Below are 16,832 nucleotides of genomic sequence, written 5' to 3' on the forward strand. Positions count from 1 at the left end.
CAATGACAAATTTCCTGGTGCGCGTCAAACGTGGTAAGGTAATTCGGTTATTAGAATTAATCTGTTTAAATCGGATTATGCACCAGACGCTTTATAGCATTGCGCAAGGCTAATGCAACTTCCACGTATGTTATAATAAGTTATGATTTTAAAGCAACACGAAACTGTTTAGAAGAGTTAAATACAATGCTTAAACAAGTGATGTGTTTAATTTCTTGACTGTTCTAATCTAAATAGAGAGGTCATTGATATTGTTAGACGGAATGTGTGGTGCACACTCAGTGATTACCAACCCGTATCAGAATAACAAATTTAGGAGTGCAGGTTCAAGATGTCTTCAAGATACGCTTATAAGCAGAGCCGTAGGTAGGGGGGGGGGGGAGATCCTCCCGGGGCGACACTTTGAACATTTTTGAACTTTTGCAGTTAATTCTAAAATACAGTCTCGAGAACTCAGTTCCAAATATTGTAATACTACTACGAATTTTCCGCACAATTGCTGTAAGTGTTGCTAAGTTGTGAGAGGAGTTTTTCTAAATAAAACTGATTAAGAATTACCTACATTACTATGAAATAGGATTCGACAATGTCATCGACGATTTTGCTAACAGAAGGGCAAGAAAACATTTTAGAATGTTGAAATTAAAGTTTTACTTCAAAAATAAACATAGTGTTTTAATTTATTTCCCTATACGTCGTTTTGACTTTTTTTTTGTAGTATTTTTGGTGTGTATTGAGAGGGGTGACAAAAGCTCTAGCTACACCACTGCTTAATAAGCCTTACTTATTTTATCACAAACAAAGTCCGATCCTTATTCTTGTATCACGTGTACCTTGCCCCACATCATGGGCTATGATGCTGGGGATTTAGGCACGTTGTACGTGATATCCAGGAGCCAGCAAAGGTTGGTCGATTCACACCTTGTTGTTGTACAGCACACATGGGCTGTTATTCACTGGGAAATGCTTATATCGCTATGTTAATTTTTCTGTAGCTATATGGCAATGCTCGATTGGTAGAGCCTCTGCTACTAATGGCTCACGCAAAAAGTTAAGCAAGTTTGAGCGCGGTTAGTAGTAAGGGGATCAATCGTTCGATGCTGTTGGCACACCCTCGATGAGTCTTTGGACTCCCTGGAGGTGTCACAGAATAATAATAATTTTTTATATCCCTTTTGGGAATGTGAGTTAACACCGACAGTCATAATATACACATACACACACTTCCATCAATCAAAATAAAATAAATCTAATCAAATCAATGCTGCACTTGAACAACTTCGCGCTCTCTTTACTCTAATGCAAGTTTAACAACACATTATATGCTCATACTGCCTGTTCTTTATTTATCCCTACATAATTTCTATAATTCCAAGTCGTCAGCGATTTCGAAATCATTCTCGCAGTTCCAAGCGAAGTAAATTTCCCTAAAGAATTACTGCCAAGGCCATGTCATTATTATATAAACGCAGATTATCCAGCTTTATCATTGTGAACATAATGAAACTGGAACAATCTAAAGCATGCTCTTCCGCGAACACACCATTCAAAGTGTCACTTGGCAATAATATCCAAAAGAGACATTATGGCTATCGTGAATAACTTCGTCACATCTCAATACTTACATGAGTCATAATCACGGAAAAACGATGTGTACTTTTCTTCAATTTGGCTGACAACAATGACCAAGTCCCAGAAACCCTATGGTCCATCGTTATTCGACCCATATCCATATCAACCACCGAAGAATATTCAGATGCGCAGAGAGAACCGGTGCGTTACTAGTTCCACTGTACACTTCAAAGGATATGACTGTTCCAAGAACCTGCCTTTTCCGGACGTCCTGTCAGCACAACAAAACACTGGATGGCAAAATTATGCCCTGTACATGCAATACATTAATACGGATGCGTGTCAGAAACGAGTAGATCGGAAAGACGAATGATATTCAGCTTGCTCCAACAGCTGTTTATTTATTTTATTTTATTATTATTTTTTTTTTTTTTTGAAAAAATCGATTACAACACGGTTGTAATCATATTCGCGGTATTGACGTTAAATAATTACAGTTAACGATTTCGAAAAACAATAAGCGCAAGCAAAATAAAATAAAAAAAAAGTTTAATTTTTGCCACTTGCCAAAAACAATCGAGCCACTGTGAACGTTAAGAAAACAGCAAACAAATCTATATGGTTGATTCTATTGGAATAGTACTCAGTTGTACATTCTGAAAATAGTCACTTATGAAGCGAGAATGGGGCGCACACTTCAATTCAGCTAATTTAAACAAACATGCATTCGGTTATTCCTGCAATGAATAGCAAGTTCACTGCACGAATAACCTCAGCAAGACTAAAGACCTCAGTATATTGAAAAGAAAGTTCACGATCAGATCCTGGAGTTTTTATTTTAATATTTACATAATCCAGAAATCCTGGTCTAGGGATCAGACATTGAACTTTTCAAATCACTTCAGGCTTCCAATATGGTTGAGATAAATTTCTACCATAGTTACACTCCTACAATCAATTTATTCCTTGTGTTAATCAGTTATAGAAGGTTTACTTACAATGCGACAAATAAAAGCACAGTTTAATTTTAAGAACTAATAAATTAATAGTAATAATAAATAATAATAAATAATTAAATAATATAATTTAAGAATATAATATAATTAAATATAAATGTTTATGAATATTTTACATTATTAAATTAAACTACATTAAAATAATAATCAATAATTAATAAATAGAATAAATTAAATATTAAAAATTCTTTAACACCTCAGCAGTTAAGTGTCCAGTTCTCCAAATTTAGACATTTTCGTAACGCCAATGAGTACTAAACAGTAATCCTGCTGTATAGTAAAGACATCAAATTCCTAAGAAAGATATATATAGGAATCTGGAACTTATAATACATTCTAATGCTGTAGGTGGGAGATGAATTTCATTACCCAGTGCGAACCACCGGATAATGAAATTCATCTCCACCATATTGGAAGCCTGAAGTGATTTGAAAAGTTCAATGTCTGATCTCTAGACCAGGATTTCTGGATTATGTAAAAAATAAAAAAAATCCTTAGCCCACCGACGGTACTAATTGTACTGCAGGTTTTAAACCTTTCGTAGGTGGGAGTCATTTAGAATTGTTTTTTTTTTTCTTCTTAGTTTAAAATACAGAACGAGAGTAAGTTAATTAACTGGAAGTTGCATATATTTTTCCATAATTCGAACAGTTTAAATTCTTACGTAGCAGTTTCTGATCAATTCTACAGTGTACTTTTTCAGTTCAACTTTTTTCTTGTTGCTAACTGCTCATTTGTAAATTAATCCGTGATACTGTGAATCGGTGATAAGTGTCCAAGCTAAACAGGTTTCAAAAGGGGAACAATGCATTGTACAGGATGATTATAATTAAAGTTCACATTTCGAAAGGCTGTAACTGGGTAACTACTCAGAGGAATGATTTAATATTTAACATGATGATGTGTGCGGCAATGGAATTTTATTTTGAGCAAAAACCAATGTTAATTATAAAAAATGGCCACTAGGGCGACCATTGGCGCTGGAATACATGTAGATTACGTATGATACTCCTGGTAGGCAGTGAAACGCTGCGACCGTACCATTTATGTAAATAACGAATGGCCCCAATGACGTATGCTTCGAAAGAAGCTTCTAGTATAAAAGCAGGTAGCTAGCTGCTGAACGCATCAGTTCATTGCCTTTGAGCAGGCAACGTGTTAAGGCACAATGTCACCATTACCGAAGGATCGCGGACTTCTCGTGAAGTTGTTTCGCCAATATAACAGCTGTGCCTTGTCAGCATTGAGAAAATTCAAAACATTAAAAGGATTAAAAACGGGTCCTATGACTGCAAATGGTTTTTACGTAAAATGATCCGGAAATTTGAAGAGACAGGTTCCTTAGATGTCAAACCTGGCAGGGGACGGCAGACAGTGGAGGAAGCAGCCACAGTGTTAGAGGAAGAAAGGATGGCAAATGTCGTTGAAAGCCGCGCACATATTGCACAGTTCACAAAGCAATTCTGCGCTGTTAGAAATCCTTACAAGATTTCCCACGTTCAGTAATTGCTTAATCCTGACCAGGGTGCACGAGAAACATCTGACCTGAAGTTTCTTGCTCGGACTGAACTGGACAACGACTGGCTATGGAACAATTTCTGGACTGACGAAGCTTACTTCCATCTGGACGGTGCTGCGAATACGCACAACTGCAGAATTTGAACAACGGCAAACCCACACGCCATGCGACAGATTCCGCTTCATTTCTCGAAGGTCTCACCGTTTGGTGTGGTTTTACAGCGGAATTCATTTTCGAGGTGCTCGGTCCTGCTGGTCTCGTTACCTGCACTGTTAATGGCCAGCGATATGCACCTCTCTCTCTCTTAGCCAATCAGGTGATTCCCACACTTCAATCGCGTTAGTGCCTGGATTCAACAGCTTTCGTGCAGGATGTGCCCCTTCTCACATCGCTACCGCTGTCAAGCGGTTGCTTCAGACACATTTTACTGAGAACAAAATCAGCCGCCATTTTCGTACAACGGGGCCAGCGCGTTCGCCGAATCTGAACCCCCCAGTAACTTATCTGTAGAGTAATCTCAGAGACGTTGTTTATCGTTGACACAGACAACTTGGTGGACCTCAAGACCTATTACATGCCATATCCACAACATTTCGAGTGAAACCCTACGTTCTGTGGTTGAGCATGCCATTTCAGCACGTTGCGGCCACGGAGGACAGCATATCGAACGTTGTATTGTGTAACCATACAAACGCGACGTGTGTTAGCCACTACGGTACTGCAGTAGCAACTTTTAGAACGGACAGGTTTTGCACAAAATAAAATTCCATTACCGCACACATCATCATGTTAAATATTAAATCGTTCCAGTGAGTAGCTACCCAGTTACAGCCTTTCGATATGTAAACTTTAATTATAATCACCCTGTATATTCAAAATAACTGAATCAAATACACTCTAAATGTAACAAAAACCAAAGTTGTTGTTCTTCTCTCTCTCTCTCTCTCTACTTGTACATATCACGCTGCTGTTTCTTATGTAGCTAATACAATTATGTAGTCTTAAGCTTTTCACAAACCATTGAGCTTCTTTAGCTGTGGACTTCGCAACCATCTCGAGGATATGGTGGTTGGCCCGATTTCAACTAAGTTTGAACTTTTAAGTTATTTCTTAAGCTGTTTATGTTTCCGTGAGTATTTCAGCCTAATCAAGCAAAAATGAAAATGAAATGTGTGGTAGGGAGTAAAAAAAAAAAAAAAAAATAGAAGTGTCCCGCCTTCCTTCGTAAATATCTCTGCAGATCACATCAGACATTTTGAACAAATTTAAAATAAAACTGTTTATAACATTAAGTGTCGCTAAAAAAAATTCAGCCCAATCGGACGGGGGGGATGTAGTAAGGGTAGGACAGTGGTGGCGAACCTATGGCACGCCCGAGAATTTTGCTGGCACGTCAACGCTTTACGTATGATATCCTTTTATACGCTTATAAATTATTCCACTTTTTAATTGTTACAATACGTACAAGTTAAATTTTGTTTTACAGAAGAGAGTAGCTATGAAGACATGAATTTGATTGGTGCGGTATTAACAAAAAATCATGCGACCCAAAGACAAATGGAACCGACAATTTTTGAGTTGAAATGCTAATTCTCTTCAACCGAATTCCATAACATTTGCAATTGTTATAGCAACATTCACTATATATTTCTTAGTTTTAAAACATTCACGACGGGGTGTCTGTCAACTCACAAAGTTTCAACCCTTGGTTGGTTTTTATTGCTGCTTGTTTGAGCTGGAAGGGGAACTCACACAAGCATTATATGGCATGTTTCAATTCGTGGAAGAATTTTATTTGAAGTAAGCCTCTGTGATCTGTCATAATGACATCGAGAATTTCAAATGCAATCAAACAAACACTTATTTCATGTAATTGAAAAATTGGACAATAGTTTCAGTTAGATACTGTGTTTCCGGTGCAACATATGGTTTTGCTTGCATCTATACAGCGTAGTTTCTGTGAGAGGGGTACATGTGATTCATTAGTTAGCGCCGTTTTTGTTCCAGCTGTCTCTAATTGCACTATTTGTTGAGAAATATATTACACAGACTGCAAAAGCCTCTGTACCTTATTCAGGGATACAATAAAACTATTTTTTTCTTGCATCTACAGTATATAATGGTTGTTGGGAAGGCATGTTGTTTTTTGTGTGGGAGGTATATATGCAAAACCTTTTAATGTCTTTTTTCGTAAAGTGAAATCAGGGGTGCCAGTTATACCCGAGGGCAAGTTATATTCGACGGTAAGCATTCGCCGACAAGTCGACATCCTTCTGCTGCTTCCCCTGCTCCGCTGACTTCTATGATAAGTTACAATGCATAAATATTTTTCTCCGTTTTTTTTTTTTCAAACCAACATCATTAAAACCAATTTAATAATACAATAATCAATTTTATACTGAATAATATTATAGCTTTTTGGTGATCAGAATGGGATATGTCAATGAAACTTACCAGAAGTTAATTTAATGATGTTGGCCTGAGGAAACTACAATATTGTAGCATTAGTCCTGTGATTGATAACTAATTTAAATGCGTACTTTTATATTTGTCAACATGCTACACCGTATACATTAAGTGTATTAATACTCTTTATGATTATGCCATAATTAATTATTAATACTTATTTACTAAAATAAATAGCCAAAAGGCTTCACATCGGCGATACAAAATTATATAAATTAAGTGGATATTAAACTCAACATTATTTCAAAGCCAACTACAGAAACTATAGACGTTTCGTGCGAAATTTGACCAGAGATCTTACGGGAATACCTCGCCGCCATACTACGAGTTGCCCTAGCCGCTAAAAACTGGTAGTATGGCGACGAGTGTATTCCCGTAAGTTCGCTGGTCAAATTTCCCACGAAAATTCTATAGTTACTGTATTCGGCTTTGAAATAATGTTGGATTTAATATCCACTTAATTTATATAATATTAATACTTATGTTAGTTTAATGTATGAACTTTAAAAAAATGGGAACGGTATTTACGAGTAAGTTTGTTGGGACTGCGCCCTCTAATACAGTAAGAATAAATAAAAATACAGTCTTATAGAAAAATAACTGAGATGGTATTGTTATGGTACGGCGCGGTCGACGGATGGAGAAAAAGAATTGAGAACGACTGATCCTTAGGATTCCCTGACTTTTCCCTTTTCTAATCGCACGTGCGTTCATTATGCATTTCGCACCGCGCATCCGCCAGTAGGCAGAACTACGCAGCGACAAGTGCATTATTGTTGCGTATGTGTACTGTTTTGTTTTTGCTAATGTAAATAGGAATTATAAAGATAATTTAATTTAGGCATATAATAAAATGTTGATTTTTTTGAAACTATAAAAAATGAATTTGATTTAAGTTGTGAATTATTTTGTTACAGTTCTACTGAGCATGGCTGGCGAAAATAAAAACGAAAATTATCACAGTCAAACAGCAGAGAGTTACAAAACTGGTGGACTGAAGGTATGGCATGATTAATAAAGCAATATGCGTTTTATGTTACGGGACAGTTGTGTGCAGAACGTAGTCAGTAAAACGGCATTATGGGACAAACCATAAATCGCTCCTTGAGAAAAGCAAGGACGAACAGAAATAATTTATTGCTCGGGCAATTAAAAATAGGAATATCCAGTTAACAACCCTAATGAAATTTATCGGCAGCCGTTCATATATAACTGCTGCTAGTTTTTTTTTTTTTTTTACCTCAAATGTAATTGCCAAACACGGGGAAACATTTTAGTGATGGGGAATATATATAAAAGAAGCATGGTTAAAATGCGCATCAGTTCTCTTTGAAGATTTTGAAAACAAGGAAAAAATTATTCAAAGAATAAAAGATATGCCTTTGGCTAGAAACAAGGTGAAAGATAAAATCATAGAAATGGCTAAAAATATAACTTATCAGCAAAAAACAGATATAAAATCTGGTTTAATTTCTCTTTGTCTTGATGAGAGTACTGACATAACTTGATCAGCTCGTTCAGCAATTTTTATTCGTTATTCTGTTGGGAATAATATCAAAGAAGAATTGATAAGTTTAACATCATTAGCAACAAACAACAAAAGGAATAGATATTTGCAATGCAGTTGTAAATGCACTTGCTGAAAGAGATATAGATCCTTCCAAAATTGTATCAGTAACTACTGATGGTGCTCGCAGTATGACTGGAGAGGAAAATGGGTTCATCAATTTATTTACCAAACGTATTGGACATTCAGTTCTGGGATTTCATTGTATTATACATTGGCAGGTTTTATGCGCTAAGGCTAGTTTCAAGCCACTGCATGATATTATGAGCATTGTAACAAAATTAGTCAATTTTATATCGATAAATGAAAATTTATAGAATTATTAAGTGAGGTAAACTCGGTGTACAATGGTTTACTTATGTACAACAACGCCGATGGTTAAGTCGGGAGAAAGTTCTTCAAAGATTTGTTGAGTGTTTAGATAAAGTCAGACTTGTTTAACATAATGAGAAAATCATTTAAAAATACAATCAGTTAATGAACGTCGTATGGCTTTCGAAATTAATGTTTTTTACTGATTTGTGTTTACATTTAAATGAATTAAATGTTAAACTGTAAGGTGTTAACAAGACACTTATTGTCATGTTTGATTTAATCAAAGCATTCGAAGCTAAATTACCAATATTTAATCGTGACGTTATTTCCAATACCTTTCGATATTTTCCAAATAAAAAAAAAATTCTTTGCAGATCTAGAATCCCATGAAAAAACAGATCAAGTTAAATTCAAAAAAGAGTTTTCTACATAAATAGAAAGAGCCAATAGGCTTCAATTCGGCGCTGCAAGCATTATTTAAATTAAGGGGATATTAAATCCCCTTAATTTAAATTAAATCCTCTAAATCCCCGGAATATAGCAAACTATAAAAGTTTCGGCGGATTGTAGCGTACGCTATAGCACGTAGTTCAACACTAAGGCAACTCATAGCAGAGGAGATTATAGTTCTGATCACTATTATCAGAACTTTATCCTCCTTTGCTACGAGTTGCCCTAGTGTTGAACTACGTGCTTCAGCGTACGCTACAATCCGCCGAAACTTTCATAGTTTGCTATATTCGGCGTGAAACTCTTTGATTCCTATCTTTGAGTTTCTTATTCGGCTTTAAAACACTGTGGGATTTAATATTCCCTTAATTTAAATAAAGTTTTCTACAGTTATTCAGTCGATAATCAACGAATTTTCTTCAAGATTTACGCAGTTCAGGCAATTTGCAGAGACATTAAAATTTATTTTGCATCCAGACACAACATCAACAGATAAACTCAATTTGGAGATTTTCGAGTGGCTGAATTTGGAAGATATAGAAATGCAATTAATCGATTTTCAATCTAGTTCTATATGGAAACAAAAGTTTGTCGATTTGGGAAATAATGGAAAATGATCGATTTTTGGGCGCAATTAAAAAGAATGCAGAAGAGGAAATATTGAAAACCTGGAAGGCCATTCCTGAAACCTTTTTGTTGTTTAAAAAAACTAGCGATGGCTATATTATCAATTTTCTCCTCTACGTATGCTTGTGAGTCATTATTTTTCGAAATGAATTTTATAAAAGACAGTTTAAGAAATAGAAATATATTGACTGATGAATCTCATTCGGCGTGTGTATTACTAACAGTGACAAAATATGAACCTGATATAAAGCATTTGGCATCTAATGTACAACAGCAAAAATCTCATTAATAATTGATATATTGATAAATTAATAAATTGATAATAGGTTGATATTGATTTGTATACGACAATGTGTATGCCAAATTATGAGTTCATTTTTATGAAATTCTATGTTAATTTTTAAACTTGTCTCAATAAAATTCTGCAATTAATTTTGTATTAATTTTCCCCTATTAAAAACTTCATGGCACGTCAGCAACTTGATTTGTAAATATTTGGCACGCGCCGGCACGTCAGCAACTCAATTTGTAAACTTTTGGCACGCGCACATAAAAAGGTTCGCCACCACTGGGGTAGGGGATTAGTCCTACGCAGACCTCCCCCTCTACAGATCGCATCGTTTTCTATGGAAGTTTTTTCACGTTGCTCAAGTTCTCCTAGCTTTGGCTAAAGAATAGGACTTTAGCCAGACATTTCTACAAGCCGTAATGTTCAAAGGTTTTTAGCAATATTTGAAATTTAATTGTTTCTTACGTAGTTTAACAATTACGTACAACTGGACCAAAATAGACAGAAAGGTTGTAAGAGGGAAGTAATAAAATGCAACAGCACCGCAACGGGTCACATGGTTCAACCTATTTCGACAGTTTATTTCTCGAATGATTTATTAATTCATTTTAAAACACGTGATCTCATAAAAACATGTTCATATGTAAAAATACTGGTACTGAGGAAGGCTGCTGTAATTTAAAAGCGGCCATTTGGTTGATTATTCTTTTAATCGTTGAGAATATCAATTCCCCCTATGAAATTCAAGCAGTATCATACAGCAACAGTGCTACTACACCCTATGTCCAAAAAGAAACCGAACTTTTGATAGAAAATAAAACACAGGCCAATTATAATATATTCAAATCATTTATTTCAATCAATATACTCTCCCTCAGCATTGCGGCGTTTGGCACGGTCGATTAATTCGTTAAATAAGTGTTTTATATCGGTTTTGGGGATACTGTTTGGGATACGTGGTTACTGCCGTTTGAACGTTTTCAATGGTGTCATATCGCTTTCCTTTCATCGGCAAACGAAGTCGGGGGAAGAGAAAGAAGTCACAGGGTGCTAAATCAGGTTAATACGGCGAATGATTCAACACACAAACTTTGTTTTTGCTCAAAAACTCTCTCACAATGTTCGAACGATGAGATGGTGCATTATCGTGCAAAAGCGATCAGCTGCCTGCATAACGATATTCATGCCGTACACGACGAATTCTCGCTATCAATCGCTTCAAACTCGAGATAAAACTCGCCACTGTTCGTTTGGCCAGGCGGAACGAATTCTTTGTGGATAATGCCCTTGGAATCGTAGAAACAAATCAGCATTGTTTACTTTTGACTTCTCCAAGCGATTTTTTTTCGGATGCCCCTCTTCTGGTGGTCTCCACTCAGCACTCTGGCGCTTTGTTTCGGGCTCATACTCAAACACCACGTTTCGTCACCAGTAACGATTTCAAAGAAGTCTGAGTCCTTACGAGCGGTTTTAATGAGGTCCTTGTAGTGTTCGATTCAATACATTTTTTGGTCATCGGTCAACTTATGGGAAACAAATCGCGAATTCAATTTACGAAGGCCCAAACTCTCGGTCAAAATGTTGTGCACAGTTGATTTTGGAATCCCCAATTCATCTTCAATCAATCTCGCGGACGATTTCGGATTTTCTTTGATGAAATCACGCTTTTTGGATGTCAACTTCACCCAGTTCAGTTTTTGTACGGCCCGGCTTTTCGTCGTCCTCAAGCGTCTCACGACCACTTTGAAACCACTCGTAAACTTGAGTACGGGATACGCATTCATCACCGTGTGCTTTTTGAAGCATTTGATGCGTTTCGGTAAAACCTTTTACCAAGTTTAACACAAAAGTCAATCGCAGCTCTCTGTTTGAAACTTATTTTCCGACAGTTCGTCAAAACACACTTTCATTCTTGGCACTATAACTCGGCTTCTAATGAAACAAATGTCATAAATCCAGAGGCGAGTGACCAAGATGATAACAGGTCTACGGAATGAATCTTATGAGAACAGGTTGAAGATTTGTGGGTTGCAGACATTGGTTGATAGGCGAAAGAGGAGTGATATGATTGAGACATTCAAATTATTGAAGGGTTTCTATAAGACTAATTCAGAGGATATTTTTCAGAACAGGTCTGGTGGTGGGAGGACTAGCAAAGGTATTAAAACTAGGTTTTTTGCATGGAGAGTGGTGAATGAGTGGAATAAGTTGCCAGAGTCTGTTGTGGGTGCCGTGACTGTGAGTGGGTTCAAGACATATGATAGATACTGTGTAGAAGTTGAATAGTTGTTGACATGATGTTTAGGGCCTCCCTCGATGAGTCTAAGGACTCCTTGGAGTTGCCCGTAATAATAATAATAAACAGTTGACACAACACAAATGAAGGTTGCCGCTGTCGACAACAAAAAGATACAACAGGTGGCTCCACTAGTTTCTTCTATTTTCGAAAAGTTTGGTTTCTTTTTGGACAGAGGGTGTAATTATTAAAAAATCTATAAAGCAGCCGTTCCAAAATGCAGTCAACCTTCTGCGTTCCTTAGTACATAATTAATCGTTTCTTTACATATGGGAATTTTTTTTAATGGAATGCATATAGAAAATCAACTTCTGAATTCTTGCAATACATTCCATATATTTCATAATATATTCCATACAAATTGTCCCTCCGCACACGTTGAAGATGTATCGCTCTATACTGAGTCTAGCAAACACTTTCCCTCCTTCTCCGAGGGCATTCATTAGCATGCTCGTATATCATATATAAGAGATATACACTATTATATCACGAGAGACTGCGGAAATAGATATTACTGTAGTTTAAAATATTTTGACTTTTATTTATTATTTTTGAAACATACTCGAGATTGAACACTGATTGTCAACATATTCACTTCTGTTTTGTCTTATCATCAATGAAACACACAACTTAGTATATTTTTCACTGTGTTTCACCTCTGAAATGGCTAAACCATGTAGCATGTCAGGGATACAAAACATACATATTATTATCGTATTTATTGGAAGATAAGACGCATCCCAAATTTATGAGACATTTTTTAGAAAAAAATATATTATTATATAAAATATAGCAGCCGCCCATTGTTTCGCTTCTGAAATTATCATTTTCGTAGAAATGGATATTCCGATAATTCGGCGATTTATCAAATTTTCCATTTGCACTGCTAATTCTGGCATTTTTCAAAGTGCGCAAGGAATTTTTTCTTATGTTTAGTTTGCAGTTTCAATTATTCTTGTTTTCTCCACTCGCGAATCATTTTTTCTGTGGGCGGTGGACTAAATTTAAATTGTCTTTCTGCTGCTCTGTTTCCATGTTGTTTTGCATAATTTGTCACAATCAATTTATAACTCAGATTATACGAGTCTTTTTTTTTTTTTACACTCATGTTTAATAGTTTTATGACAATAAAAAATTCAACGAATTATAAAAATAATCCAAATGAACCGTTCAAAACCGCATACGCTCGCCCACTAACTACTATTGACGCCGGTAAAAATTTCGTATGTAAATCGGGAATTCCCACATAAGCAGCGAGACACGTGTTTGGCTCGCATCGAAAAAGTGGGAATCCAAGAATTACCCGGTATCACCTACCTTCGGACCATAAGACGCACCCCAATTCTAAGTCAATTTCTCTACATAAAAAAAAAAAAAAGGTGCGTCTTATGGTCCATAAAATACGGTAAGTTTCTAATGCAAGACGGGGAGATAAATAATATATATATATATACACTTTTGAAAAGGAGGGAAGAGTACAAAGAGATATATATTAATCGATTATACGATTAATCCAATCTGCATAGTGTATTACGGCTGACAACTGCATGTGTTCCTCTGACTTGTTTTGGGGAATGAAAAATCCGAGTTTCCGAGAGGGAAAAGCGCTGCTTCCCTATGAAATCCGTTAAAATCATCTTTCATTGGAAAAAACGATGACAGTTCGTTTCCAAGACGGGTTTGAATACAAATGTTTCCGACATAAGGGTATTGTCGTAACCCACTATGTTATGGCGGATGTGTGTGTGTGTTTTCATTTCGGAAACTATATATTGTAATGATAAGAATGGTAATATCTTTTAAACACGATTAACGCATGTAAGGAAAATCAGAATTTAATAACCATTAATAATCATTTATATGTTTCGCTCACTGCAACATGGGCATCATTCAGGGAGAACGCAAAAATACTGGTTACAACATTCAAATTATGAAACACGAATCGGTGTGCGAAATATAAAAAAAGTTGATGTCATCATTCATCATCATACGTATCAAGGATTTAGACTTAGCATGGCCTGTTCCGGCCTTAGAAGTCATCGTTGAATCGTTTAAGAAGACGTCCTGGTTTTCTTTTTCCTAATGGCTTGTACTTTAAGGCTTGTTTTGGTAATCTTTCTGTTTTCATTGTTTGAACGTGTTTCATCCATCTATGTTTATATTTTTTAATTTTTTTCTTTTACTGGTTCTTGGTTTAATTCTTTCATAATATCTTCGTTTCTTTTGTGATCAAATAGGGTATACTTTGCAGTTTTTCTCATAAACTTCATTTCTGCTATTATTAATCTTTGCTTGTCTTTTTGTTTTATTGTCCAGATTTCGCTTTCATACATTAGCCTTGCCGGTCTTAATGTATTGTATACTTTTAGCCTGGTTTGTTTTTGAACTAGGTTTGGTTTAAATATAGAGTTAATTACACCTGTTATTTTTAAATATTTTGCAATTTTTACGTTTATATCTTTTTCATTTTCATATGTGATCATACATCCTAGGTAGTTAAATGAATTCAACTGTTCTAGATCTTGTTATCTATTACTATTTTAGTTCTTGCTGGATCTTGTCCTATAAAGGCCAAAGTTTTTGATTTTTCTGTTGATATTATCATACCATAATCTTTGGATATCTCATTTAGATTTAAAATAGCTTTCTGTAAGTTATCTTCAAAATTTGTAATTATTATTTCGTCGTCTGCAAAGAGGAGAGTGTTTAAGTTAACTGTAGGTGAAAGTTTAATTCCTTGATGTAAATTTTTACTCCATTTTATTATTATTTCATTTAAGTAGATATTAAAAAGAGTTGCTGAGAGGGGACATCCCTGTCGGACCCCTTGGTTTATCTCTCTTGTATATAATAGCTCGTGATTTAATCTTATTTGTATTTGATTGCTTTTAGGGTATTATTTGGTATTTGTCTTTCTTTTAATATGTTAAATAATGTTTCTTTTAACTTTGTCAAATGCTTTTTCAAAGTCAATAAACGCAATATATGTTTCTAAATTATATTCTCTTCTTTTTCTCTATTATTAATTTTAGGCAAAAGGCTGGGTCTATACATGATCGTCCTTTTCTAAATCCATTCTGTACTTCGAAAATAAAGTTTTCGGAATATTTCATTAGTTTGCTATTTAAGATTCTGCTATATATTTTGTAATTTAGTATACTGATACCTCTATAGTTTTTAGGGTCATCTCTATTACCTTTTTTAAAGATAGGAATCACAATTGATTTTTTCCATTCTATTGGGGGGGATACCAGTTGAGTAAATTTTATTTAAAAATAATAAGAGTCTTTCTTTTGAATCTTGTTTAGGTATTAGGTATTGAAACACCTATATTTAGGTGTTTCAAAATCTTATATACATTGGGTCTTATTTTATATAAATCATGTTCTAAATTAGAAACAAATTTATTCCATGATTCTATTTCTGACTTCTCTTTTAGCTATGGCTCTTATTCTTTTATATTCTATTTCATCTTCTAATCTTTTACTGCTTAACCATTTGTGATAGGCTTCTTTTTTCTTTTTGATTATTTCTTTGATTGTATCATCCCAGATCTTCAGTTTTTTTCTTTTATTGAATTTTTGTCTTTCCTTTCATTTTTGCTGCTGCATTTAGTATCGTTTTTATATTAAGTCATTCTATTTCTATTTCTCCATTTTGTTTTATTTTACCTAGATATTGGTTAATTCTTTGTTCATATAGCCATTGTACATTTGTGTCATTCAATAGTCTAGTTTTATAAACAAATGTTTCAATTTTTCTTTCTGTTCTTGTTACTTGTAGCCATTTAGTTGGTAATCTTAATTTTATTTTAACAAGGAAGTGGTCACTGCTTATTTCATATCCTCTGTGAACTCTAACATCTAGTGAAAATTTTGATGTCTTTTCATTTAATATGAAGTAATCTAATATTGATTTCCATCCTCTTGTTGCCCAAGTATATTTATGTATGTCTTTATGTTTATAGAAGGAATTCATTATTTTTAGGTTATTATAAACTACAAAGTCAATCAATTTTTTACCATTTCTGTTTAGAGTGTGTTCTCCATGTATTCCTATATTATTATTAATTTTCGTGTTTCCAATTATTGCATTTAAGTCTCCTGCTAAAATTATGTAATCATTTTTATTTATTTTATTATATATAGCTAGCTGATTATATGTAGATTATATATAGCTGATTATAAAAATCAGTATTATCCTCTTCTCTTCCTTCTTCTGGGGCATATAAACCAATTATTGTTAAATAGCCTCTATCTATTTTTATTCTAGCTTCTATTATTCTTTCATTCCATAATTTATAATATTTTAACTGTTTTGAAAGGGAGTTATGAATCCAAATCATGACTCCTGCTTGTGCTCTTTGGTCTCTGTCAACTCCACTGTATATCACATTAAAATTTTCAGTTCTCCATGTTTCAGCATATAAAGAAATATTTCATAGTTCCTTTTAATTTCTTTTTTGTTTCAGTGATTACTGCTATTTTAAAATTTCTTTCATTTAATAACTGGTCTAATTCTATTTCTTTATATGCTATTCCTCTTACATTCCAGTTTGCTATGTGTATTATATTTTGTCGTTTCCATTTTCCATTCCAGGGTCGTTTCCCATAGATTCAATCCGATTATCTTTTTCTGTCAGCTTACAAGTAGGATTATGTTCCCCATGTCAGGGGACTTGCCTGACGATGGAATAGTTCAGTGGTAGGGCTGCT

General features: G+C 34.9%; 1 protein-coding gene across 4 annotated transcripts in view; it reads right to left on the bottom strand.

The window, feature by feature from the left end:
- The window catches only part of LOC150108490 (uncharacterized), a 385,253-nt gene that overhangs the window by 277,404 nt on the left and 91,017 nt on the right, over positions 1 to 16,832 (bottom strand). The window contains exon 1 of one of the 4 annotated variants that reach the window (XM_090415898.1): positions 1,626 to 1,678. The exons of the other annotated variants lie outside the window; for them this stretch is intronic. Coding sequence (XP_090272024.1) covers positions 1,626 to 1,634 — 9 coding nt within the window. The 5' untranslated portion in view covers positions 1,635 to 1,678. Of the gene's footprint in view, positions 1 to 1,625; positions 1,679 to 16,832 lie in introns of those variants that run through there. 4 annotated transcript variants of the gene reach the window in all.

This window comes from Typopeltis vanoorti, chromosome 3, assembly GCF_054136105.1.
Source record: "Typopeltis vanoorti isolate ZY-2024b chromosome 3, IOZ_Tvanoo_1.0, whole genome shotgun sequence".
NCBI classification, from domain to species: domain Eukaryota; kingdom Metazoa; phylum Arthropoda; class Arachnida; order Uropygi; family Thelyphonidae; genus Typopeltis; species Typopeltis vanoorti.